This window comes from Nuphar pumila, chromosome 3 (assembly GCF_984573655.1).
Source record: "Nuphar pumila chromosome 3, dmNupPumi1.hap1.1, whole genome shotgun sequence".
Taxonomy (NCBI): Eukaryota; Viridiplantae; Streptophyta; class Magnoliopsida; order Nymphaeales; family Nymphaeaceae; genus Nuphar; species Nuphar pumila.
The window spans coordinates 127462601-127488362 of record NC_143251.1 but is presented as its reverse complement, the minus strand read 5'-3'; the positions used below and the strand labels follow the sequence as shown (position 1 = coordinate 127488362).

General features: G+C 44.6%; 1 protein-coding gene across 3 annotated transcripts in view; it reads right to left on the bottom strand.

Annotated features, from left to right (window-relative positions):
* The window catches only part of LOC149843705 (F-box protein At3g54460-like), a 77800-nt gene extending 53897 nt beyond the window's left edge, over positions 1 to 23903 (bottom strand). For all 3 annotated transcript variants that reach the window (XR_016430912.1, XM_090000030.1, XM_090000028.1), the window contains exon 1: positions 23229 to 23903. Coding sequence is in view for 2 of the 3 variants with exons in the window: in XM_090000030.1 (XP_089856156.1) it covers positions 23229 to 23749 (521 nt within the window). In the remaining variant the exon portion in view is untranslated. The remainder of the gene's footprint in view (positions 1 to 23228) is intronic.
* Between the last annotated feature and the right edge of the window lie 1859 nt (positions 23904 to 25762).

The following is a 25762-nucleotide window of genomic DNA, read 5'->3' as shown; positions in this document are numbered from 1 at the left end:
CTAAGATCGTTACTTTTGCAGCTCGTACGACGGATCCCGCTCGCGCTCTGCGACCCAAGCCGCCAATCGCGTACATCCGCGGACGACAGCAAGCTAGCAACTCTCAAAGGTAAAGAAAGATTGCACAGAAGACTTGGACAATTGAATTGAGTTCAATTAACTAAAAAAGACAATTAAATAAATATATATGCATATATATATATATCATATATATTTATACGAGTACACATTTAACTCAAGGACGCAGTTTCGCGATCCTTGTCCTTTACTTTGCCGTTGCGCATCGCGCACAGGTTTTGTGTTGCACTCCTGTTTACAGTTCCTTTACTTTGCCGTTGCGCATCGCGCACAGGTTTTGTGTTGCACTCCTGTTTACAGTTCCTTTACTTTGTCGTTGCGCATCGTGCAAAGGTTCTGCGTTGCACTCCTGCTTACAGTCTTTACTTGCCATCGCGCGTTGTGCGAGGGTTTGCGTTGCACTTCTGCTTACCGCATTTACTTTGCCGTTGCGCCTAGGCCCTTGCTTTTGCAGATGACGTGCAAGTTCGTGCTCTTTGCGTATGCCTTAAAGGCATCCTCGTGGAGGATGCAAGAGACATCTATCACTCACTCTTGCGACAAGAGTTCAGTTGGGAGCTGGCGATACATCCTCGTCTAAGGAGAGGGATACCTCGCAAGGATCCTGACTCTTCGTGCGTGCAGTCCTGCAGAGTCGACTTGAGGTTTCAGGGAGCTGCGCAAAAGCATCAAAGACTGCTCCAAATCGAAGCATTTGGAAGGATGTGACTGGCTGATTCTGCTCGCCTTTTTGGCATATCTCGGGTGATCCCGAATTGGGGGTTCAAGCGAACCTCTTAGCGGGTGTTCTGTTGAGAAACCCGTATCCCGTTTATCGAGGCCGGTATCGAGTCATGCGAGACATGTAGATACCCCGATAGCGGATGTGATTCGAGATAATCACATGCATAATGTTGGCACAAGGTACTGTTGTTTCAAAAGATAAAGTAAAGTAGATAAACTTTACATTTTTGTGAAACACTCCTGTTGAGGCTTCTATTGAGGAGCTATACCCCCTTCATCCTAGAGTACTTGTAGTCGTGCACGAAACGTCTAGTACTGCGATGATCGGATGATACGGTCGTTCGACCTTGAACAACGCTAAATGCAAAATGTTGTAATCACATAAATGGCCTCACATTCGCCTTCACAGGCAAGATGCTCGGGTGGTTTAAATACCACAGCATAGAATGGGTCGTTAGTTAAGCAACCCCTAACGTACCTATTCGCTTCTTTGTGTCTGTCAAGGGAGAGGACAGAGCGGTACAAACTCCAATGGATAGGTTGTTAACAACCACCCTACGGGCAACGATCCGGTCTCCCCAGTCATTGGAGTTAGGGGAAAGGGGCTACATTAGTTAGCTCAACACTTCTGCAGAAGTTGGATGCGTCCGTGGCACAGCCTCCTTTGGGGAATCCTCTCTCGGCTAAAGCCGTCCCTTTGGAGCGAACTCAACTAGTTATTCGGGTTATTGAAAATACATAGAATAACAGATGCCCGAACTAGTTTCAGTTGGGTCTACGTTTTGCCTGCGCGTACCCGCAGGTTCGTAATTATCGAAACATAAGGTTTGTTCACACTGGTCGTTGAGTCGTGAGCTTCGCTTGCACTACTGCTTCTCTTGCACTACCGATTCGCTTGCACTACTGCTTCGCCTGCACTACTAATTCGCTTGCTTGCTCGATAGTTCAATATGCTACTCGTTGAGCTGTGTACGCCTGTCAAGGCGTTACTCTAGTTGGTTAAACTGCTTATGCAGTTCTTTGCGGAGTAATAAGGAGTTTCTCATACTAGTTAAATGCTTATAATAGTAGCATTATGCCAGTTGCTACATATTAGCATGTGACTTGCTTTATCCCTTGGTCGAACTGTTTGGTGCTTATTGTAGCGTAGCACTTGTTGGCTTGCATCTCTTATGATTGATGTGATTGCAATTAGCTCGTAATCTACGAACTGATGGCAAGTAGGATTGATGTGGTCGCTTGTCTTATAAGCTGCTTACATATTGTGATATAATTGTTGTCGTATGATTGCTTATGAATGGCTTGTGATGTAATGGTTTATGCCTTACGATTAATTTAATTACTTGTTTATGGACTGAGCCATTTTATGGTAATTATATATTTTACGAGCATTGCTATGAGTGCTTGTCTTATTCAGTTGTTTTGTTTGGCTGACGGGTAGAGTTAGTTACCCTTCGCCCATAGAATCAACTGAATTGCCATATCTACGCGTTCTCATGTGTCGTTTACACATGCTTTGAGGGCCTATTTGAGGATTGCAATATTCCTCGTGGCAATCATACGATGCGTAGGATTATATGCTTCTGCGCGGAGTGATACAATGCATATTGCTGATATACATGCTTGTGCCCATATTGTGGCTACTAACCTCGAGAGCAGTCAACTGTTCGGAGCAGTCGATTGTATAGATGCGTGTATCACCGAGTAGGGTGTCTGACGAGCACCTGATCTCCAAAGGATTATCTGCGAGGGCGTGTATGATCAAGACCAAGTACCCGGCTAGAGTGGTAGATTCTTTGTGAGGATGTACACTGTCCACGAACGGGTAGCCGCAAGGACGGTGAACTCCTGTGAGGAAGTGTATGGTTCAAGATTAGGTATACCATCTAGAGCGAAATTCCTTGTGAGGTTATACATTTCCCAGACCAGGTGATTCGGCGTTGATCTTGTTGTTGGTATTAGTAGCTATCGACCCCAAGAGCGGTCTTTTGTGTTGATGCGTGTATCGCAATGATTTTCATTGGATATGGCATATGTTGGGGATCGGTTTCCCAAAGGTTTCGCTGTGAGGTTATACATTTCCCAGATCGGGTGACCCGGCTAGAGTGGGAGATCTCTGTGAGAATGTACACTGTCCACGAACGGGTAGCTGCAAAGACGGTGAACTCCTGTGAGGAAGGGTAGGGTCCAAGATCAGGTATACCCTCTAGGGCGGTAATTCCTTGTCCGGTCATATATCTCTCGGACCGAACGATCCGACGTGGATCTTGTGTTTTCGCTTACCATAAAAAGTTATGGTGAGCTGTGACGATCTTTTGAGATTGTTTGTGATAGCCAACTATGAATTCATAGTTTCGGCTTTCTGTTTTATCATGATTACATGCATGACTCAGATGTGAGAATCAGATCGTTAGTGATTTGAGTTAGTGATCATGTTTTGGACCTTCTACGGAATGGTGAGCTTCTCTGAGAAGGTATGACGCCTTAGTGCGTCATAACCGGTGACGGTTAGCCGCGTAAGACTTTGAGAGATGAGGATAGATTAAGGTCGTTCAGGACAATGCGTTTGTTAGAAGTAGTGAGCGACAAACGATGTCCTGATGGTGATTAGATGCAGAGACCTCGTTCTAGGAACGAGGACAAGCTTGTTGCGTAGTAGTTTTCAACTTACGATCAAATGGATCGTATGCTGCGTTGGTCAGTTGCACTGCTTACTTGCTTTGAACTGCTTACTGTTTGCACTACTTACGCATTTGCACTGCTTACTCGCTTGAACTACTTACTCGCTCGCACGCCTTATTCGCTTGTACTGCTTACGTGTTTACACTATTCACCTGCTTGCATTGCTTACCTGTTTAACTGCATATCTGCTTTAAACTGCGTAGCCTACTGAATTAAATGTACTTAATTCAGTTCCTTGTAGTCTCTCTTGTGCACCTACTAGTTTTTCGCGAAACTAACTCATTCTATGGGTACAGGTGTTTATTAGGTACACTACGGGCGATGGCGCGATTGCAAGATGGCTTCAAGACTTCTTCTTCCTGCTCTTAGCTCGCGTCCTGGACGCTTGGGTTCGTATCGGATTTCCCTTTGGATATCCGAATCTTGTCAGTTTTGGTTCTTTTAGCTAACGTGCCCAAAGTTGTCAGCTTGCCTTATGATTTATCAAAGAAAAATCTTCCGCTGATTTCATAAACAAACTCTGAAGGAAAGAGATATTTCTAGTCTCTTGCCTGTTTTTCTGAAAAGGGTTCGCAAGTTTGAAATTTGGGGCGTTACAACTTGGTATCAGAGCTAAGGGAAGTAAGGATTCTTGACCGTTGAGCATCCGCATCGCGCTGTAAGTATACAAATTTTCTCATTTTATAAATGTTTTTAGCGTTGTTAAGCTAAATGGCTTGACATGCTATGCTTATGTACCAACACTGCTGGGTTTTTTACGAACTACTCATGTTACGCATGAGTAGTACAGATGTTTTTGGCTTCTTTTTCGAGCTTCCTGAGATTTTGATCTTGGGTATTCCTTATTTACTCCAAGGATGGCAAGAAACTCGAACAAAGATTCAGCTTACGAATGGTCAAACATTGGGGAAGATTACCCTGGCTTGTATTTTACTAATGTAGGCCAAGGTAATTTCGTGGACGAAATTCTTTTAAGGAGGGTAGGATGTAATAATCGGAAAAAAAAAATTATGTTTGGATCCGGGCCGGATTCGGACCCGGATCCGACCCGGGTAAACAAGTCGGCTGCGTGCTTTTAAAAGCACGCAGCGACGAAGGGGGGGAGGTTCTGGAAACCTCCTTCCCCCTCTTGTCTCTCGGTCTCTCTCGTCTCCTTCCTCTGTGTTGCCGACCCGCCGCCACCTCCGACCTCCCTCCGACGCCGACGATGCCGCCGCCGGCGACCACAAGGTACGCACCTCCCCCTCTTTCATTCGCCACTCTCTTTCTCCTCTCTACCTCTCCCGTCTCTCTGCTCCCTCTGTCACGGCAGGGGAGGGGCCGAGCCCCTCCTCCCTGCCTCCTGTTACGGCAGAGGAGGGGCTCGCCCCCTCCTCTCTGTTCCTTTTGATCGGCAGGGAGGGGCTGAGCCCCCTCCTTGCCCTTTTGATCGGCAAAGGAGGGGCTCGCCCCCTCCTCTCTGTTCCTTTTGATCGGCAGGGAGGGGTTGAGCCCCCTCCTTGCCCTTTTGATCGGCAGAGGAGGGGCTCGCCCCCTCCTCTCTGTTCCTTTTGATCGGCAGGGAGGGGCTGAGCCCCCTCCTTACCCTTTTGATCGGCAGAGGAGGGGCTCGCCCCCTCCTCTCTGTTCCTTTTGATCGGCAGGGAGGGGCTGAGCCCCCTCCTTGCCCTTTTGATCGGCAGGGGAGGGGCCGAGCCCCCTCCCTGCCCTTTTGATCGACAGGGGAGGGGCTGGGCTGTTAAAACATATGTAATAATACCATAATACCCGATAGGGGTATTATGGACATTTCACAAAGTACCCCATAGGGGTACTTATTTTGTTTCTTTTATTTCACCATTTTTTATTTTTATTTTTATTTTTATTTTTATTTTTGTATTTTTTGGATACCGAAAAGGGGCCCCACAATGGAGTCGTTGGGGCCCCCAACGGTCACATATGTGACCGTTGGGGGCTCCCAACGACTCTATTGGGAGCCCCTTTGGTCTCCTTTTCTTATAAATAGGGGGAACCCCCCATGTATGGTGTATTGCTCTTGAGAGCTCCTCTTCAATAATAGTGATATTATTTTTCATGTGTGTAGCCTTTTTATAAGGCCCTTTGTATATCCCTTAGTGGATTTTCTCTCTTGTGCTTGTTGCACTTGTCCGTGTGGGACATAGTGAATGCTTTAGCATTCTTGGTTTCTTCCGCTTATTTCATTACATGGTATCAAAGCCATAAGATCTACTAAAGGTAAAATCTTGTCTCTCTACTTCTTTTCTTTCTCACATCTTCATTGTGTAGCTATGGAAGTCAAGATCGATCTATCATTCAAACTCAATGGAAAAAATTACATGATGTGGGCATCCGCAATGGAGAATAATCTCAAAGGCAAGAAGCTTTGGGGTTATGTAATGGGAACCGTTCCGGAACCCCAACTTAAGCTCACAAAGATGGAAGGAGATCAAGAGAAAGCACTTGAAGGTGATGCTCGTCTCAAGGCCATTGAAGATTATAATCATCAAATGGAAGATTGGGAGAGCAACCATGCAAAAATCCTAGCATGGTTTATGAATAATGTCGAACTTAAGGTATGTGCAAATATTGTAAAATTCCGCCGGGCAAATGAAGCTTGGTTTTTTATGAAGGGTATGTTTACCCAAAAGGATCTTGCAAGAGCTTATTTCTTGCAAGAAAAAGTAAGAACCACAAAACAATGAGACATGAGCATACAAGATTACTGTAGTGCTCTAAATCCTTTGTGGGATGAATTGGCTCTTTTAGAGCCTAAATGGGTATCTATGGAGGATGTGGTTCTAAGACAAAAACAAATGGAACAAGATAGATTGTTTCAATTTTTATTTGGGCTTCGTCCCGAATTTGAACAAGTGAGATCATCACTTCTCCATAGATCCACGTTTCCTCCCTTAGAAGAAGCTATTGCCGAGATTACTCAAGAAGAGACTAGGCATAGCATGGGTAAAAGCATAGAGGAAGTTCTTGCCGTATCTAAACCCGGCAATCATGTTAAAACATACAAACCACCTCATTTTGGTAAGCAAGGGAGTGGTGGAAGAAAAATGATTATATGTCACCATTGTTATGAGCCGGGACATATTAAACCCGTTTGCCCAAAGCTAAATGGAGCATTCAAGTCAAAGGTGGCTTCCGTTGAAGAATCCACCACCAAAGAAGATGACGGCAAGAACGGGGATCTCAAAGATACTCTTGGACAAATCTCCTTGGCTCTTCAACAAATTTTAAAGGTCACTTCTTCCACCTCCGATGCCGCCATTGCCTCATCATCACCTCCCGGTACGTACTCTTGGATTTTAGATTTTGGAGCTTCTTTTCACATGACCCCTCATGAAAATGCATTAACCAATGTGCACACCAATTCAAAAATGTCTTGTGTCTCTACGGCCGATGGAACTTTTCTCAAAATAAATGGTGTTGTAACTCTTGATTTTAAAAATGTTCAAAATTTCCTTGTTCCAAAAGTTAGAATAGTTCCAAAATTAAATCTTAACCTCTTTTCCGTTTCTCAAATAGCCGACCATGGATGTGAAATATCTTTCTCATCCCAAGGGTGCTTTGTGCAGGATCTCCGGTCCGGGAAGCGGATTGGGCAAGGCCATAGGAAGGGAGACCTTTATTTTATGGATAATTTAATGCTTCCAAATACCTCATTTTGTACTTATGTCCAAGACAAAAATATTGAAACTTGGCATAAAAGGCTTGGACATCCAAGTTACTCTAAAATGTATTTTTTTCCTTTTGGATGCAAAGATTGCATTTTTGGCAAAATGAAGTCTACTCCTTTTCTTATTAGATCCTTTGTGACAACAAGACCTTTTGAATTGGTGCATTCCGATGTTTGGGGGCCATCTCCGGTTCTATCTAAAGGTGGTTATTCATATTATGTTACTTTTATTGATGATTATACTAGATATGTATGGATTTATTTTCTTAACTTTAAATCGGAAGTTTTTAACTTCTTTAAAGAATTCCATGCAAAAATTCAAAATCAATTTCAAAGTCAAATATCCATTCTTAGATCCGATTCGGGTGGAGAGTACTTATCAAATGATTTTCAATCATATCTAAAACAACATGGCATTTGTCATCAAAAATCTTGCCCAAGAACTCCTCAACAAAACGGTCTAGCGTAAAGAAAACATAGGCATATTTTGGAAACCACTAGATCCTTACTCATTTCTAAAAATATTCCTAAAAATTTTTGGGCCGAAGCCGTGTTAACCTCCACCTATTTAATCAATAGGATGCCATCTTCAAAATTGAATAATATCTCTCCTTATGAAAAACTTTTTAATATGACACCCGACTACAATCGTCTTCGGATTTTTTGGTGTAAATGCTTTGTTCTTTTACATAAAAGAGATAAATTGTCACCTAAAGCAATAGAATGTGTATTTTTAGGATATGGTGAAAATCAAAAAGGCTATAGATGCTTTGATCATAAAAACAATAAGTTATTTGTCTCCAAAGATGTAACCTTTTTAGAAGATGAAAATGGATTTGACATATTGGAAAAATCAAATGAAATTGATTATATGTTTATCAATGATCTTTTAGAAGATTCAAATGATGACTCTTTGAGTCATCCGGAAATTTTAGAAAATACTCATGATTCTCATGATAATGATGTATCACCAACTAATGGTGACAATCTCCAAGTATACACTCGGCGTGAGGAAGCCCAACCTATTAGTGCTTTAGAAAAAATCTTGCGGCTTAATGAACCCCTAGAAGAAACCTCCCTTAGGCGTTCTTCTAGAGAATCAATTCCACCTAATAGGTTTGTCTCATATGAAACTCTTTCACCTAAATATAGAGCTTGTCTAATAGCCTTGCATTCTTACTATGAACCCTCCCATTATAATCAAGCAAAAAGTATACCTCATTGGGTTGAAGCAATGAAAGTTGAACTAGATGCTTTAAATAAAGCTAAAACTTGGGAAATAGTTCACCTTCCTCCAAATAAGAAAGCTATAGGATGTCGATGGGTCTACAAAGTCAAAACAAAAAGTGATGGTTCCCTAGAGCGTTATAAAGCTAGATTAGTTGCTAAGGGATACTCACAAGAATATGGCATCGATTATGAGGAAACTTTTGCTCCCGTGGCTCGCATGACAAGCGTTAGAACTTTAATTGCGGTAGCATCATCTAAGAAATGGCCTATATTCCAATTAGATGTTAAAAATGCCTTTCTTAATGGTCAGTTGAATGAAGAAGTATATATGGACCCTCCGCCGGGAATCAGTGTTAACCAAGGTCAAACCCTTCGGTTATTAAAAGCCTTATATGGTCTTAAACAAGCCCCTAAGGCTTGGTATGATAGATTTAGTGCTATCATGTTACAATTGGGATTTCGCTCCTGTTATACTGACACTGCTCTTTTTGTTAAACATGCAGGTAATAGTATCATCATCCTTCTGCTTTATGTTGATGATATGATCATCACTGGCAATGATGAAAGCGGTATTCTTAAAGTTAAAAATATGTTAAAACATAATTTTGATATGTCTGATCTGGGTTTTCTCAGGTACTTTCTTGGTATAGAAGTTGCATACTCTCCTCGAGGGTATATATTGTCACAGATGAAGCTTGCTGCAGACATATGTTCCAAATCTGGGATTTCAGATGATAAAAAGGTGGAAACTCCCGAGGTTATCAATGCTAAACTACGACTGGAGGATGGAGTTCTGCTGGATGATCCTACGCCCTACAGGCAACTCATAGGCTCCCTCACCTATCTGACTATCACCAGGCCCGATATTGCTCATGCTGTGCACTCTGCAAGCCAATTTCAGCATGCTCCTACATCTGTGCATATGAGTGCTATGCTCCGGATCATTCGATATATTAAAAATACTTTGACTAAAGGGCTATTCCTATTCTCACTCTCTTCCTTAGATTTACTAGCTTATACTAATGCTGACTGGGGAGAAAACCCAAATGATCGAATCTCAACTACTGGTTTTTGTGTGTTCCTAGGAGATTCGCTAATTGCTTGGAGGTGCAAGAAACAGCAGAAAGTCTCATTGTCTTCCACTGAAGCAGAATACAGGGCTATGGCAACTACTACAATGGAGCTGGTGTGGCTTCGAAGTCTTCTTCAAGATATGGGAGTCGAAATTACCGGGGCTTCGAAGCTTTGTTGCGATAACAAAAGTGCCATCTACATTGCCAGCAACCACACTTTCCATGAGAGGACGAAACATATTGAAATGGACTGTCATTATGTACGTGATGAATATCTTCGTGGGACAGTAACACTGCCATATGTCACTTCAGAATATCAACTTGCTGATTTCTTCACAAAAGCCCTGCCTGCTCCTCGCTTCTTGTTCTTCCTTGGCAAACTTTCGGTCATTCCCCCGTAAAGTTTGAGGGGGGTGTTAAAACATATGTAATAATACCATAATACCCGATAGGGGTATTATGGTCATTTCACAAAGTACCCCATAGGGGTACTTATTTTGTTTCTTTTATTTCACCATTTTTTATTTTTCTTTTTATTTTTATTTTTGTATTTTTTGGATACCGAAAAGGGGCCCCACAATGGAGTCGTTGGGGCCCCCAACGGTCACATATGTGACCGTTGGGGGCTCCCAACGACTCTATTGGGAGCCCCTTTGGTCTCCTTTTCTTAAAAATAGAGGGAACCCCCCATGTATGGTGTATTGCTCTTGAGAGCTCCTCTTCAATAATAGTGATATTATTTTTCATGTGTGTAGCCTTTTTATAAGGCCCTTTGTATATCCCTTAGTGGATTTTCTCTCTTGTGCTTGTTGCACTTGTCCGTGTGGGACATAGTGAATGCTTTAGCATTCTTGGTTTCTTTCGCTTATTTCATTACATGGGCCCCCTCCCTGCTTCGTGTTACTTTAGGGGAGGGGCTGAGCCCCCTCCCTGCTCCTTGTGTTGACAGGGGAGGGGGCCGAGCCCCTCCTCCCTGTGTCTCCTTTCAGCAGGGGAGGGTCAACCCCTCCCTGCTCCCTTTTGACAGCAGGGGAGGGTCGACCCCTCCCTGCTCCCTTTTGACAGCAGGGGAGGGTCGACCCCTTCCTACTCCCTTTGACAGCAGGGGAGGGTCGAACCCTCCCTGCTTCCTCTTTTGGTCAGGGGAGGGGTCAATCCCCCTCCCTGTGCCCTCGTCCTTCAGGGGAGGGGTCGAGCCCCCTCCCTGTGCCTTTTCTCTCTTTAGGCAGTGGCATCACCCCTGCCTCTGTTGTTCTTCGGCAGGCAGGGGCAAGGCCCCCTGCCTCCCTCTTTGTATGTCGTCTGGCAGGGGCGAAGCCCCCTGCCTCCCCTTCGTTGCTGACAGGCAGGGGCTCTGCCCTTGCCTCTCTTCTACTTTGTCAGGCAGGGGCGCAACCCTGCTTGCCCTCGCTTTATGAGGGTAGGGGTGCAACCCCCTGCCTCCTCGGAGTCCGCTGACAGCAAGTCAGCAGGGGCTCGCGGCCCCTGCTTCTGCTTCTTGCGCTTATAGCAGGTGCGCATGCGCACAATGCCCCTGCCTCTGTTTCCCTTACGTCAGGGCAGCGATAGTGCCTCTGACTTTCTATTTTGGTATTAGCTTGCTAAGATCGTTACTTTTGCAGCTCGTACGACGGATCCCGCTCGCGCTCTGCGACCCAAGCCGCCAATCGCGGACATCCGCGGACGACAGCAAGCTAGCACCTCTCAAAGGTAGGGGAAGATTGCACAGAAGACTTGGACAATTGAATTGAGTTCAATTAACTAAAAAGGACAATTAAATAAATATATATATATATGCATATATATATATATATCATATATATTTATACGAGTACACATTTAACTCAAGGACGCAGTTTCGCGATCCTTGTCCTTTACTTTGCCGTTGCGCATCGCGCACAGGTTTTGTGTTGCACTCCTGTTTACAGTTCCTTTACTTTGCCGTTGCGCATCGCGCACAGGTTTTGTGTTGCACTCCTGTTTACAGTTCCTTTACTTTGCCGTTGTGCATCGTGCAAAGGTTCTGCGTTGCACTCTTGCTTACAGTCTTTACTTGCCATCGCGCGCTGTGCGAGGGTTTGCGTTGCACTTCTGCTTACCGCCTTTACTTTGCCGTTGCGCCTAGGCTCTTGCTTTTGCATATGTGTTGGTATTGCCTTGCTTTTGCAGATGACGTGCAGGTTCGTGCTCTTTGCGTATGCCTTAAAGGCATCCTCGTGGAGGATGCAAGAGACATCTATCACTCACTCTTGCGACAAGAGTTCAGTTGGGAGTTGGCGATACATCCTCGTCTAAGGAGAGGGATACCTCACAAGGATCCTGACTCTTCGTGCGTGCAGCCCTGCAGAGTCGACTTGAGGTTTCAGGGAGCTGCGCAAAAGCATCAAAGACTGCTCCAAATCGAAGCATTTGGAAGGATGTGACTGGCTGGTTCTGCTCGCCTTTTTGGCATATCTCGGGTGATCCCGAATTGGGGGTTCAAGCGAACTTCTTAGCGGGTGTTCTGTTGAGAAACCCGTATCCCGTTTATCGAGGCCGGTATCGAGTCATGCGAGACATGTAGATACCCCGATAGCGGATGTGATTCGAGATAATCACATGCATAATGTTGGCACAAGGTACTGTTGTTTCAAAAGATAAAGTAAAGTAGATAAACTTTACATCTTTGTGAAACACTCCTGTTGAGGCTTCTATTGAGGAGCTATACCCCCCTTCATCCTAGAGTACTTGTAGTCGTGCACGACACGTCTAGTACTGCGATGATCGGATGAGACGGTCGTAAGACCTCGAACAACGCTAAATGCAAAATGTTGTAATCACATAAATGGCCTCACATTCGCCTTCACAGGCAAGATGCTCGGGTGGTTTAAATACCACAGCATAGAATGGGTCGTTAGTTAAGCAACCCCTAACGTACCTATTCGCTTCTTTGTGTCTGTTAAGGGAGAGGACAGAGCGGTACAAACTCCAATGGACAGGTTGTTAACAACCACCCTACGGGCAACGATCCGGCCTCCCCAGTCATTGGAGTTAGGGGAAAGGGGCTACATTAGTTAGCTCAACACTTCTGCAGAAGTTGGATGCGTCCGTGGCACAGCCTCTTTTGGGGAATCCTCTCTCGGCTAAAGCCGTCCCTTTGGAGCGAACTCAACTAGCTATTCGGGTTATTGAAAATACATAGAATAACAGATGCCCGAACTAGTTTCAGTTGGGTCTACGTTTTGCCTGCGCGTACCCGCAGGTTCGTAATTATCGAAACATAAGGTTTGTTCACACTGGTCGTTGAGTCGTGAGCTTCGCTTGCACTACTGCTTCTCTTGCACTACCGATTCGCTTGCACTACTGCTTCGCCTGCACTACTAATTCGCTTGCTTGCTCGATAGTTCAATATGCTACTCGTTGAGCTGTGTACGCCTGTCAAGGCGTTACTCTAGTTGGTTAAACTGCTTATGCAGTTCTTTGCGGAGTAATAAGGAGTTTCTCATACTAGTTAAATGCTTATAATAGTAGTATTATGCCAGTTGCTACATACTAGCATGTGACTTGCTTTATCCCTTGGTCGAACTGTTTGGTGCTTATTGTAGCATAGCACTTGTTGGCTTGCATCTCTTATGATTGATGTGATTGCAAACAGCTCGTAATCTACGAACTGATGGCAACTAAGATTGATGTGGTCGTTTGTCTTATAAGTTGCTTACATATTGTGATATAATTGTTGTCGTATGATTACTTATGAATGGCTTGTGATGTAATGGTTTATGCCTTACGATTAATTTAATTACTTGTTCATGAACTGAGCCATTTTATGGTAATTATATATTTTACGAGCATTGCTATGAGTGCTTGTCTTATTCAGTTGTTTTGTTTGGCTGACGGGTAGAGTTAGTTACCCTTCGCCCATAGAATCAACTGAATTGCCATATCTACGCGTTCTCATGTGTCGTTTACACATGCTTTGAGGGCCTATTTGAGGATTGCAATATTCCTCGTGGCAATCATACGATGCGTAGGATTATATGCTTCTGCGCGGAGTGATACAATGCATATTGCTGATATACATGCTTGTGCCCATATTGTGGCTACTAACCTCAAGAGCAGTCAACTGTTCGGAGCAGTCGATTGTATAGATGCGTGTATCACCGAGTAGGGTGTCTGACGAGCACCTGATCTCCAAAGGATTATCTGCGAGGGCGTGTATGATCAAGACCAAGTACCCGGCTAGAGTGGTAGATTCTCTGTGAGGATGTACACTGTCCACGAACGGGTAGCCGCAAGGACGGTGAACTCCTGTGAGGAAGTGTATGGTTCAAGATTAGGTATACCATCTAGAGCGGAATTCCTTGTGAGGTTATACATTTCCCAGACCAGGTGATTCGGCGTTGATCTTGTTGTTGGTATTAGTAGCTATCGACCCCAAGAGCGGTCTTTTGTGTTGATGCGTGTATCGCAATGATTTTCATTGGATATGGCATATGTTGGGGATCGGTTTCCCAAAGGTTTCGCTGTGAGGTTATACATTTCCCAGATCGGGTGACTCGGCTAGAGTGGGAGATCTCTGTGAGAATGTACACTGTCCACGAACGGGTAGCTGCAAAGACGGTGAACTCCTGTGAGGAAGGGTAGGGTCCAAGATCAGGTATACCCTCTAGGGCGGTAATTCCTTGTCCGGTCATATATCTCTCGGACCGAACGATCCGACGTGGATCTTGTGTTTTCGCTTACCATAAAAAGTTATGGTGAGCTGTGACGATCTTTTGAGATTGTTTGTGATAGCCAACTATGAATTCATAGTTTCGGCTTTCTGTTTTATCATGATTACATGCATGACTCAGATGTGAGAATCAGATCGTTAGTGATTTGAGTTAGTGATCATGTTTTGGACCTTCTACGGAATGGTGAGCTTCTCTGAGAAGGTATGACGCCTTAGTGCGTCATAACCGGTGACGGTTAGCCGCGTAAGACTTTGAGAGATGAGGATAGATTAAGGTCGTTCAGGACAATGCGTTTGTTAGAAGTAGTGAGCGACAAACGATGTCCTGATGGTGATTAGATGCAGAGACCTCGTTCTAGGAACGAGGACAAGCTTGTTGCGTAGTAGTTTTCAACTTACGATCAAATGGATCGTATGCTGCGTTGGTCAGTTGCACTGCTTACTTGCTTTGAACTGCTTACTGTTTGCACTACTTGCGCATTTGCACTGCTTACTCGCTTGAACTACTTACTCGCTCGCACGCCTTATTCGCTTGTACTGCTTACGTGTTTGCACTATTCACCTGCTTGCATTGCTTACCTGTTTAACTGCATATCTGCTTTAAACTGCGTAGCCTACTGAATTAAATGTACTTAATTCAGTTCCTTGTAGTCTCTCTTGTGCACCTACTAGTTTTTCGTGAAACTAACTTATTCTATGGGTACAGGTGTTTATTAGGTACACTACGGGCGATGGCGCGATTGCAAGATGGCTTCAAGACTTCTTCTTCCTGCTCTTAGCTCGCGTCCTGGACGCTTGGGTTCGTATCGGATTTCCCTTTGGATATCCGAATCTTGTCAGTTTTGGTTCTTTTAGCTAACGTGCCCAAAGTTGTCAGCTTGCCTTATGATTTATCAAAGAAAAATCTTCCGCTGATTTCATAAACAAACTCTGAAGGAAAGAGATATTTCTAGTCTCTTGCCTGTTTTTCTGAAAAGGGTTCGCAAGTTTGAAATTTGGGGCGTTACAAGTAAACCCAAACTAACTGACCGACTTGAAACTGGATGTCGCGACGACCTTGGTCAACGAAAGCTTTGTACGATTCGTAACTCTCAACGAGTTTGGCTCGGACTTGCCTATGTATATCACGCATGTGTTCAACGGCATCAAAGGCGGCTGGGGCTGGGTCGGGGAGACTGAACACTGGAGCTAGATCTACGACATGAGTGGGCGACCGTCCATAAACAACTTGAAAAGGAGATTTGACCGTGGATCTGTTGATGGAGCTGTTATATGCAAACTCGGCTTGAGGCAAGACTAGGTCCCAGGTTTTGACATTTTCCCCCACTAAACTCCGTAACAAGTTTCATAACGTGCGGTTCACAACTTCGGTTTGGCCATCGGTTTGAGGGTGATACGTGCTACTGATTTGGTCTTCAATAAAGCCCATAACGATTTCCAAAAATAGCTCATAAAGCGCGTCACGATCGGATGTGATCGTGCGAGGTAACCCATAGAAGCGGGCAACGTCCTTGAAGTAATAGGAAGCTACTAATGAGGCGTCGGTGGTTTGCTTGCACAGGACAAAAATAGCCATTTTGGAGAACTGGTCAACAACGATTAAAATTGAATCAAAACGACATGGAGTTCTGGGAAGACCCACGATAAAATCCATGGACACGTGCTCCCACGGTCGCTCAGGGATGGGTAACAAAGTATACAGACCACTATTCTGACGATGACCCTTGGACACTTGACACACATGACAACCTTGAATGAAGTTGATAACATCTTTGCGCATTTTGGGCCAGAAGTATCGTTCATCTAACAGAGCGAACGTCTTATCATGTCCAAAATGCTCAGCTAACCCTCCCTCATGTAATTCGGAAATCAACTGAAGCCTAAGGGAGAAATCAGGCACACATAACTCGTTCCCACGAAAGAGGTAACTATTATGAATACTAAAACGGTGGTCGATAGTGCGATCTGAGGAGATGCACCCTTCCCAGACTTGCTGGAAATCAGGGTCCGTCGGGTATAACTCCTTGCACTGCTCGAACCCAATGACCTGCACTAACATGGTCATCAAAAGGTTGTTTTTTCTACTAAGAGCGTCAGCCACCTTGTTCAGAGTACCCGATTGATGACGAATCGTGAAGGTGTACTCTTGCAAGAAACTGACCCACTTGGCATGACGAGCACTTAGCTTCTTCTTACTATTCAGGTACTTTAACGCCTCATGATCCGTGTACAAGACAAACTCCTTATAAATGAGATAATGCCTCTAATAACAAAGGGCTTGTACAACGGCATAGAACTCAACATCATAAGTGGAATACTGGCACCTGGCCTGAGTCAGCTTCTCACTAAAGAAAGCAACAGGTCGGCGGTTCTGACTTAAGACGGACCCAATTCCCACTTTAGAGGCATCACACTCAACCTCAAAGATTGCATTGAAATCAGGAAGAGCTAAGATAGGGGCACTAGTCATTCTTTCTTTGATGATTGTAAAGGCTTTTCCCGCGACAGGAGTCTAAAGGAAACTAGTACCTTTTAGGCATTCTGTGATAGGGGCCATGAGGGTACTGAAATTTCGCACAAAACGATGGTAGAAAGTAGCTAACCCGTGGAAACTACGGATCTCTCTGATAGTCTTTGGGGTAGGCCAATCTACGATCGCACGAACCTTCGCAGGATCGACTTCAACTTCATCGGAAGACACTATAAAACCCAGAAATATGACACTGGACGTCATGAACTCACACTTTTTTGCATTGACATACAGTTGTTCTCTTCTCAAAATTTCTAAGACCGGACGCAAGTGACTCAAATGATCGGACAAAGACGAACTATAAATCAAAATATCATCAAAATAGACAACGACAAACTTCCCTATATATGGATGCAACACTTGGGTATCATGTTCATGAAAGTACTTGGGGCATTAGATAACTCAAATGGCATGACTAACTACTCATACAGCCCATCACGTGTTTTGAATGTCGTTTTCCACTCATCCCCCTCCCGTATACGAATCTGGTGATACCCGTTTTTTAAATCTATTTTGGAGAAAATGGAGGCACCAGATAACATATCAAACATATCATCCAAACGGGGAATGAGAAAACGGTATTTGACCGTGATGTGATTGATCACATGACTATCAACACACATGCGCATGGACCCATCTTTCTTTGGAGTGAGCAGGGCGGGTACTGCACAAGGGCTAATACTCTCGCAAATAAAGCCCTTTTGCAGTAACTCTTGGACCTGCCGCAATAACTTAGCATGCTCGGATGGGTTCATGCGATATGCGGAGAGGTTGGGGAGGCTCGATCCCGGCACAAAATCAATGGCGTGCTGGACTACCCTCGTCGAAGGTAATCCATCAGGCAGGTCATCCGGCATAATGTCGCAAAACTCCTCTATAAGAGGGGCAACGTCCACGGGAATGGACACAGACGAACTCATCAACGGTTTCGCCACCAGGGCATAACAATAGTCATCTTCCTGACAATGGTTCAAGAAGGGCCGGTACGATAGGCCCGCAAGCCTGGGGACTCGCTCAGGCTTATCCACGGTGGGAAAACCTGTCTCCTTGATAGGGAGAAGGATGATCTTATGACCCTTAAAAAGGAAGGAATATGTGTTTTTACGCCCATCGTGAATGGTTTTGCGATCAAACTGTCAAGGACGCCCCAACAGAATGTGACACGCAGTCATGGGGGCTACATCACACCACACCTCATCGTGGTAATGCTCCCCCATGGAGAATCGAACTAAACAACGCTGGGTGATGAGAACCTCGTTCGCTTTCTTGAATCACACCATCTTGTATGGTTGAGACAATTTCTCGGTTTTCAGGTTCAAGGTAGATACAACGCTCTCGGACACCATATTCTCACAAGCACCGGTGTCGATAATAACATCACACGCGTGACCCTCACAGTTGCACCGAGTTCTAAAAATGTTGTTTCGCAACCATTTTGCAGGGGTCGACTCGCGGGGTGCAATCAAAACATGACGGATGGACAGTAAATTTTTGACATTGTCGTCGAACTCTACGACTCCCCTCTCATCCTCATCCTTGACCGAAGATTCACTCTCACTCTCTGATGTTGATTCTACAATACCTTCAACAAGATGGGTGTTCTTGCTCACAGTGGGACACTTAGACGCGACATGTCCTAACTCCTGACACCTAAAACAACAAATGGTCGACTCATTAGGTTTGGCTTTGGACCGGGTATGAAAGGTTGGTCCTGACTGGTCAGGTTTGCTAAAGTCTGCTCTAAGCTTTGGGTCCTCCTTTCTAGGGGAGCTTGCTCCCCTGGTTGGAAAACTCGACTTAGGTCGACTGGATGGTTCACTACGGGAGGTCCTATATTCCTGTCTCTTTTTCAGCTTTTTCTCGACATTCATGGCATAACTGCTTGTCTGATCTAATGTCTCAACTGTGATACAACTAAAGTCATCAGAAATAGCAGGACAGAGACCGGAAACGTACCTCGTGACCTACTGGCGGGCGGTTTCCTCGATCTGCACATGTAGGGAAAGACGATGAAACTCAGCAGTGTACTCCGCCACAGTTCGGGTGCCTTGACGCAGGGTCAGGTACTCCTTGTAGGCTCTCTCAGCGTGATCTGAAGGCACGAATTTTGATTGCGTCAATCTCTGCATCTCCTCCCACGACTGTACGCGTTCGAGTCCTTGTCGCTCTCTCGATCGTTGCAACTTCACCCACCATGTCTGGGCTAGGTCTCTCAACCGAGTAGACGCTAGAGAGACACGACGGTGCTCAGTGACGGTGTGGTAGTCGAAAAAGAACTGCACAGCATAAGACCAGTCGAAGAACTGCTCCGCATCGAACCGCTCTGCAAACTCCGGAAGATCCAGCTTCACCCCATAAGTGGAGGGGTGCTCTAGTGCTCTCTGCTGACGAGCCTCCACCATTCCTGCAGGATAACCGTTCCAGAAAGCATCATCGTCCCATACTGCTTCATCACCCTCTATGCGGTACTGCTCGCCTGGATGCTGGTGCTGACGAACTCTACCGATGGGTGGTCGGCGCTCAGGACGCGCCGGTCCCTGCTGATTCTGCCTCGGTCTGGCTTGCCCGTGGGCGGGAGCCATCTGCGGCCGGCGTTGGGGCACCGGGATGACGGGAAGTCCAGGGTAAGGTGGATGGGTCTGGTGGGTCTTGAGTCCTAGGTGGGTAGGGATGTCATAACATGGGTTTGGGTTAGGATATTGGTGTTGGATCGGATACTGTATTGGACTCTGGATCAGGGTTGGGTTGATGGGTTGGTTCGGGTACAGGGTCTGGTTGATATATTGTTGGGTTGATTCGCCCGATGGGATGTGGATCGGGTCTATTCCTAAACTACTCGTCGGACCCAGATATGGATAGGTTGGACCCAGGATCGAGTTGTGGGGATAAGAGACTTGGTTTGAACTCGATCTACGATCCATATGATTATGGGTCTGGTTTTGACCCGGCTCAAATCCAAACTGGAGCTCTGTCCGGGTCCGATATGGGTCTGGGTCGACATGGATCCATTTTGGGGATAAAAAATAACGGGTTGGATCTGGTTCGGGACAACCCGCGAACCGGACCCAACTAGGTAGGTCGGGTGAAGGGGTTCTAGACCCAAACCCGCTCCCTGAGACCCAACGGATGGTCCCAGCAAACCGGGCCCGTGTCATGCTGAAGTGAAGACTGGACCGAACCCTCTTGGGTTCGACCCAATCAAAAGGGGCTCACATGTTCCCGCTCGCGGGTGTGCTGCCACAGGGCCTCCCCGCGCGGGGTCCGGAGGGAAAGGTGAGTCCTTCCCGGGTCGGGTCGACGCGCCCGGGCCTGCAACAGGGCCCAGTGTGCCGTTGGGGTCCTGCAGACCAGGCCTGGCTTGCGACTGGCCCACAGGGAGGCGTGGCCTGGACTGGGGCACACCCGTGTGCTGTGGAGTTCCAGCCAAGGGTCCCGAACAGGCCTGACGGGTGCCCATAGTTACCAGATCAGGTTGGGAAGGGGGTACCGGGTGCGCACCGGTGACAAAGTCTGGCTGAAAGGGGGTCGGCTAGCCTGTTCCTGCGCACAGGGCAGTCACTCGATCTGCTGCACTGTCAATCGGGTCCACTCCCAGTCTTGGTAGTGGAATTGCATATTGGTCCAATGGTGACTCAAGAGCGACGAGTCGTCTGTTGATCCCATCCACACGTTTCGATATACTCGCGACCTCTTTGCTGATGCGCTGAAGATTCTCTTGAATTTTAGTCACCATGTCCAGCACTTGCAGCACCGGATCCTCAACGATGGGTGCCTCTCGCTCCTTGCCACTTGCCGGATCAACCCTTGTTTCTTGAGACATCACGCTCGAGGGAGGGGAGCCCTATGCTCTGATACCAATTTGATGCAGCCTTCACGCGTTTTGCCGAAGGCAGTGAAGGCACAACCACGAGAGTCTTCAGCCCTCACGTTTCCAGATGGTGGTTGTGAAAGGTAATACCCACACGATTGTACACTGAACATGCTGGAGTAACAATGCCCAACCACGACGGCGAGGCTGGATTCCTTTTATTTCAATCTCAATAACAATGAACAAGGTACTTAATAAAATGAAAGGTAAAGACAAATACTGACAGTAACAGGGAAGCAAAGAAAATGGCTGGAAAAAAAAAAGGAATGTTGCTGAAAAGAAACTACGGTTATTCTTCAAAGAAATGTCCCCTCACGCAACCCTAGACATGTTTTTTAAAGCTGATCACCGGATCCGGGTCTCGGGTCTGGATCCGGACCCGAGACCGTTTCAATTTGGAACCGGGTCTTCCCTCTTCCGGAATAGGTGCGTATTACATCCCTGCATCAGGTCCCCTCACCTGTGATCGGATCGTGCTGCTGGATCCGATAGTCTATTCCCTGTGATGGGTCGGGTTCCCTGGTCGTGCCAGGGTCGCGCGATTCAACCTGCTCTGGTACAGCCTGCTTTGCATCAATCTGTAGCTTGTAGGGTTAGATCTACCAAAACGAACAAAAAATATAAAAAACAAAAATTCTAGTTTATTATACAGTCACAGAAATTGGCATTATTTTCAAAATACCATGATATTATCACCGTAAAATCAAAAAATGATTTTACAGGCAAATTCTCACAATATTTTGAAAATATCAGGAATTTCAATTTTTTGCGATAATATCAGTAAAATCTAGGGAATATATATTTGCTTATTGCTTCTTTGCTTAACATGTAAATTTTTCTTATTTTTTCCAACTGTTTTAAATTTTAGATTTTCCAAGATTTATTGAAAAACGATAATATCCTGAGATTTTTTCTCGCTGAGATATAGCCAAGACCAATATTTGTGACTATGATTATACAGAGTCAACTGTAGCACGATGCACCTACTAGAGATCATAATTTTTTTGTTATTTTGTTGATCAAAACCCTTCTTAGTAGAAAACAGGTTTTGGATCATGTGACTGTGACATACATGCATGTTTTTTAAGATCTTCAAGTATCAATGGCTCACAATGTACCAAATATCATGACTTGAAAAAGCATATTTTTATATCCAAAGAACATGATCCAAGCTATGATTTCTATCAAAAAAACTATGTTGAATACATTCAGCATCCGTGTGGTGTGATTTTGAAGATGCAGCCCCCGCCCATGATTTTTAGTAGGTGGGTATAGGTGCTCCTTGAACACAATATTATATTATATATATAAAGGGTTGATCTAACATTAATCTAGCTGAATTAACATTAGTTGCACTCAACTAATTGAAATGGCCAAAATACCCTTAGAAACAATGACATTGTTTAGAATGCATGATCACTTCTTGGGTGAAATAAGTCTTGATTTTGAGGGCAACAAAAACTCAAACACCTTTTAAAAGAAGTAAAAAGATGTACCCTACAAAATTTGAATTTGAAAAGTGAAAGTTATTTTTTTAAGCCCAAAAAGTAATCATTAGTTACAAAAATACCATTTCATGTAAGGGTGTTAAAGTCATTCAATCAGTTGAATGCAACTAATGATAAATAAACTCATATATATATATAGTTTAACTAACTTTAGTCCAGTTATATTAACTCAGCAGTATTCAACTAACTGGAATGACCAAAACACAAAATAATGGCATTTTTTTAAATATATAGTTACTATAAAGGGTAAAAAAGTCATTTTTTACTTTTTAAGTTGAAATTACTGAAGTACACCTCGTCACTTTTTTAGATTTGTGTTTGAATTTTTGCTTCCCTCTAAAACGGAAGACTCATTTTACCCTTAAAAGCAATTGTGTGTTTAAAAAGTGTCATTGCTTTTAAGGGTATTTTGTTACACACACACACACACACACACACATATATATATATATATATATATATATATATATATATATATATATATATATATATATATATATATATATATATATATATATATATATATATATACACAATCCATTGCACCTACAATCTAGTTGGAATGTCACGATGTTCTTACTCAACTTAAACTCAGAGAAAAAATCGGTGCATTTACAACCGTCAATTTTTGCATCGCCAGAAAACCTGTACATAGGTAAGGTTCCAGTGATCCAAATTAAAAAAGAAAAAAACACTGGGATTTGCTTAATCCACACACACGTAGCGAACACTAGTTCATATCTTAGTTGAAACTCACGAGAATGATTTCTTGAGAAAGCAATTTAGCTGGGTCCGTGTAGGACAGATGCTTTCTTCTTGCAATGCTATACACCAATGCATGCATTAACAGTTCAATACTGAGACTCATTACACCACCTCAAGATGGTAAATTTTGTTTCCTCAAAAGCAATTACTATCCACAGTTAAATACTAAAAATCCACCACACCACCTCAAGATGACAAGTTCAATTGCTCAAGGATTCACAGTTTTTCCTTATAAGCGAAACAAAACCCTTTTATTTCCAGTTTTGGCACTATACAATAACCCGATAACAAATAATCCAAAACCATACAATATTCCGGTACGAAATTAAGGATAAAACAATCCAAATTGCCATAGAAAAGCAAAAATGGGAAAACCTCAGATGAGAAAATAGCGCGGCTGCCACAGCTCCAGATTTGGGGAATTGCCATCCGGACCACAACGCAATCGGCAAGTAAACGTCCACGAGGACGACCGCCCTCGCACGGCCGGAAGAAACCGCGACGCGAACGACCCTCGCGTGGATCCGCAAGCATTTGTGGGTGACCAACGTGTGAAGCCGGTGCAAGACGCTGGTACTCCCTCTCGCGAGCCTAATTCTCCTCCTCTTCTCCAGGGAAACCTGAGCTTTACCCCTCGGGCTATTCCAGGGGTTCCCCTCGACTTCTCCATTGCCATCGCGAGGACCGCCGGCGGCATCGGCAATGGGCGTGAGGACGACACCGGATTCGGCGACTAGGGCGGCGGAGGAGGGGGAGAGGGAGCAGCGAGAGCCGAAGGGAAGGAGTTGGGTGAGGGATAGATCGTCGTCTGGGTGGGGAAGGGTCTCCTGGGCGTCGACAGAGACCACCGCACAGAGGAAGCCGCAGAGCTTGTGCTGGTCGAGATCGGCGACCATGGCCGAGAGTCTCCACCCAAAAGAAAGAACCACAAAAAATTAGGGTTTCTGGAGGAGTATCTCACAACATTGAGCAAGAATTAAGGCTAGGAGAGGCCCTGGTTCCGACCCACAGAAACGAAGAAGATGGAGGAAGAGAAGATGCCAGTCTCTCTTTCTAGACTGGATTTTTTTTTTTTAAATGTCTTTTTTCTTTTCTTGGGATGGGGAGGAAGGGGATCAGTGGGTGCGTCCAATTGTTTTGAATGGGTCAGTGGGTTCGATGAACCCAGATCCGAGTCGAACAGATGGTAGAGGTCCAATAGGTAGGGTGGGGACTGGATGATAATAGATCTGAACCCGAAATCTCATTTTGAGTATCAAATCAACTGACCAAGTTGGATTCAGAATGTTCATTTTATATGGCAATACCGGATCAAGTAAAAAAAAAATTAGAGATAAGGATGTAATCGGTTTGGATTCGGGTGGGATGTGGCCAACACCATATCCGACTAATCGGATGTTGACTAAACGGATTCAAATTTTGATTCGGATTAGGATGGTAGAAAGCCCATACCAGATCCGCTTTTTTACTTGTAAAGGGATTGGTATTTGACCCATCAAATACTGATATTTGTTGGATTGGGTAGCAAAAATCAAAACCATATCGGAATCAAATTCTGTTGGATACCGGATAAAATCCAATTCATTGACACCCCTAGGAAACGAGAGTCTTGTATACAAGTGTGCAAATGGATCGAATTAGATCCTCATTTGAATAAAGATCTAATAGAAAACATAGACCTGAACCCAAACCCCATCCAGAAAATTCTTGCTCATATAAGCCGAAATTAGATCCAAGGTGCATATTTGGACCTTATTTTCTCATCCACATCTGAGAATGGATCATTGGCTACGGATCTGATGTATGACCAGTTCCGGTGCGCTTGCTTCTCATTGGGAATTTGGAAGGACCTCGTGACCAGCCTTTGGTGGGGAAAATGGACCGAAATCCGATCCGAAAAGTAGAGTAAGTACTGTCCTCGTCTTTTCCTTGGGAATTCTAACCCTGGATCCGGTACGGACGGATCCGGGACCAATTTGTCAACGAGGGTCTCTTTTGACTCTTTTTTAAATATTTTCTTATTTTATTGTTTTTAGGTTCTTTTTATTAAAGTGTACGGTATTGGGATGGCAGTTGGGCTTCCCTGTTTCCTAAACCCACTCTTTTAAACGGGGGGTACGGTTTCGGATTTGGATTACGGACGTGGATCGGTCTTTAACCTTTGTGGTGGATCCGTACCAATCAGATTTTTGTACGGCAGTATGATGATATCATCCTGGATCGATTATGCTGGGTCAAGTTATAACTCGACCCGAACTATATCGAGCCCATTTAATATCGCGGGCTCGACCGTTGTTTATAGTTTATACGGTGTGACTGTTGGCCCTCAGTTGTCAAACGGGCCGGACCTCATCCGGGTTCAACTTTGAAGTTCTGGTACCAGATCCAACTGCGTCTGACTTAGGCAGGACAGGTCCGGGTTCGTGTCCGAGTTTGAATAGCAATAATGGCCGATATAATGCCAAAGAATGCAATATTTTCAAAATATTGGATATCGTAAAATATAGCATTTTTATTGCGACATTAACACAATAAAATTATTTTTATGTATGTTTGTGATATTTTTATTTTTTATTTGTATTCAAATCAGACCCAAGTCAATATACTACTGGATCGGAGCTTATGGTCTGAACCGATTGACGAATCGGGCCCCTTAACAAGCCAATACGATAAGGTGGGAGGGTGTTGTGTGTTCTCCCCCGAAGATGCACTGCTTGCTACAATGCATGTTCGGGGGGATCCGAATAAATGCCACATATATAAGCACGTGGGGCTTGTATTCTCGTGTGTGTTGGCATCACTTAGCATCGGAGTTCGGTGTGGTTGCAAAGACTTAAGTACCCTTTCTTGCTATTCTTTCCATGAAACGACGGTTTAAGAAAATGATAAAAATGTCCTTCATTCAAAAA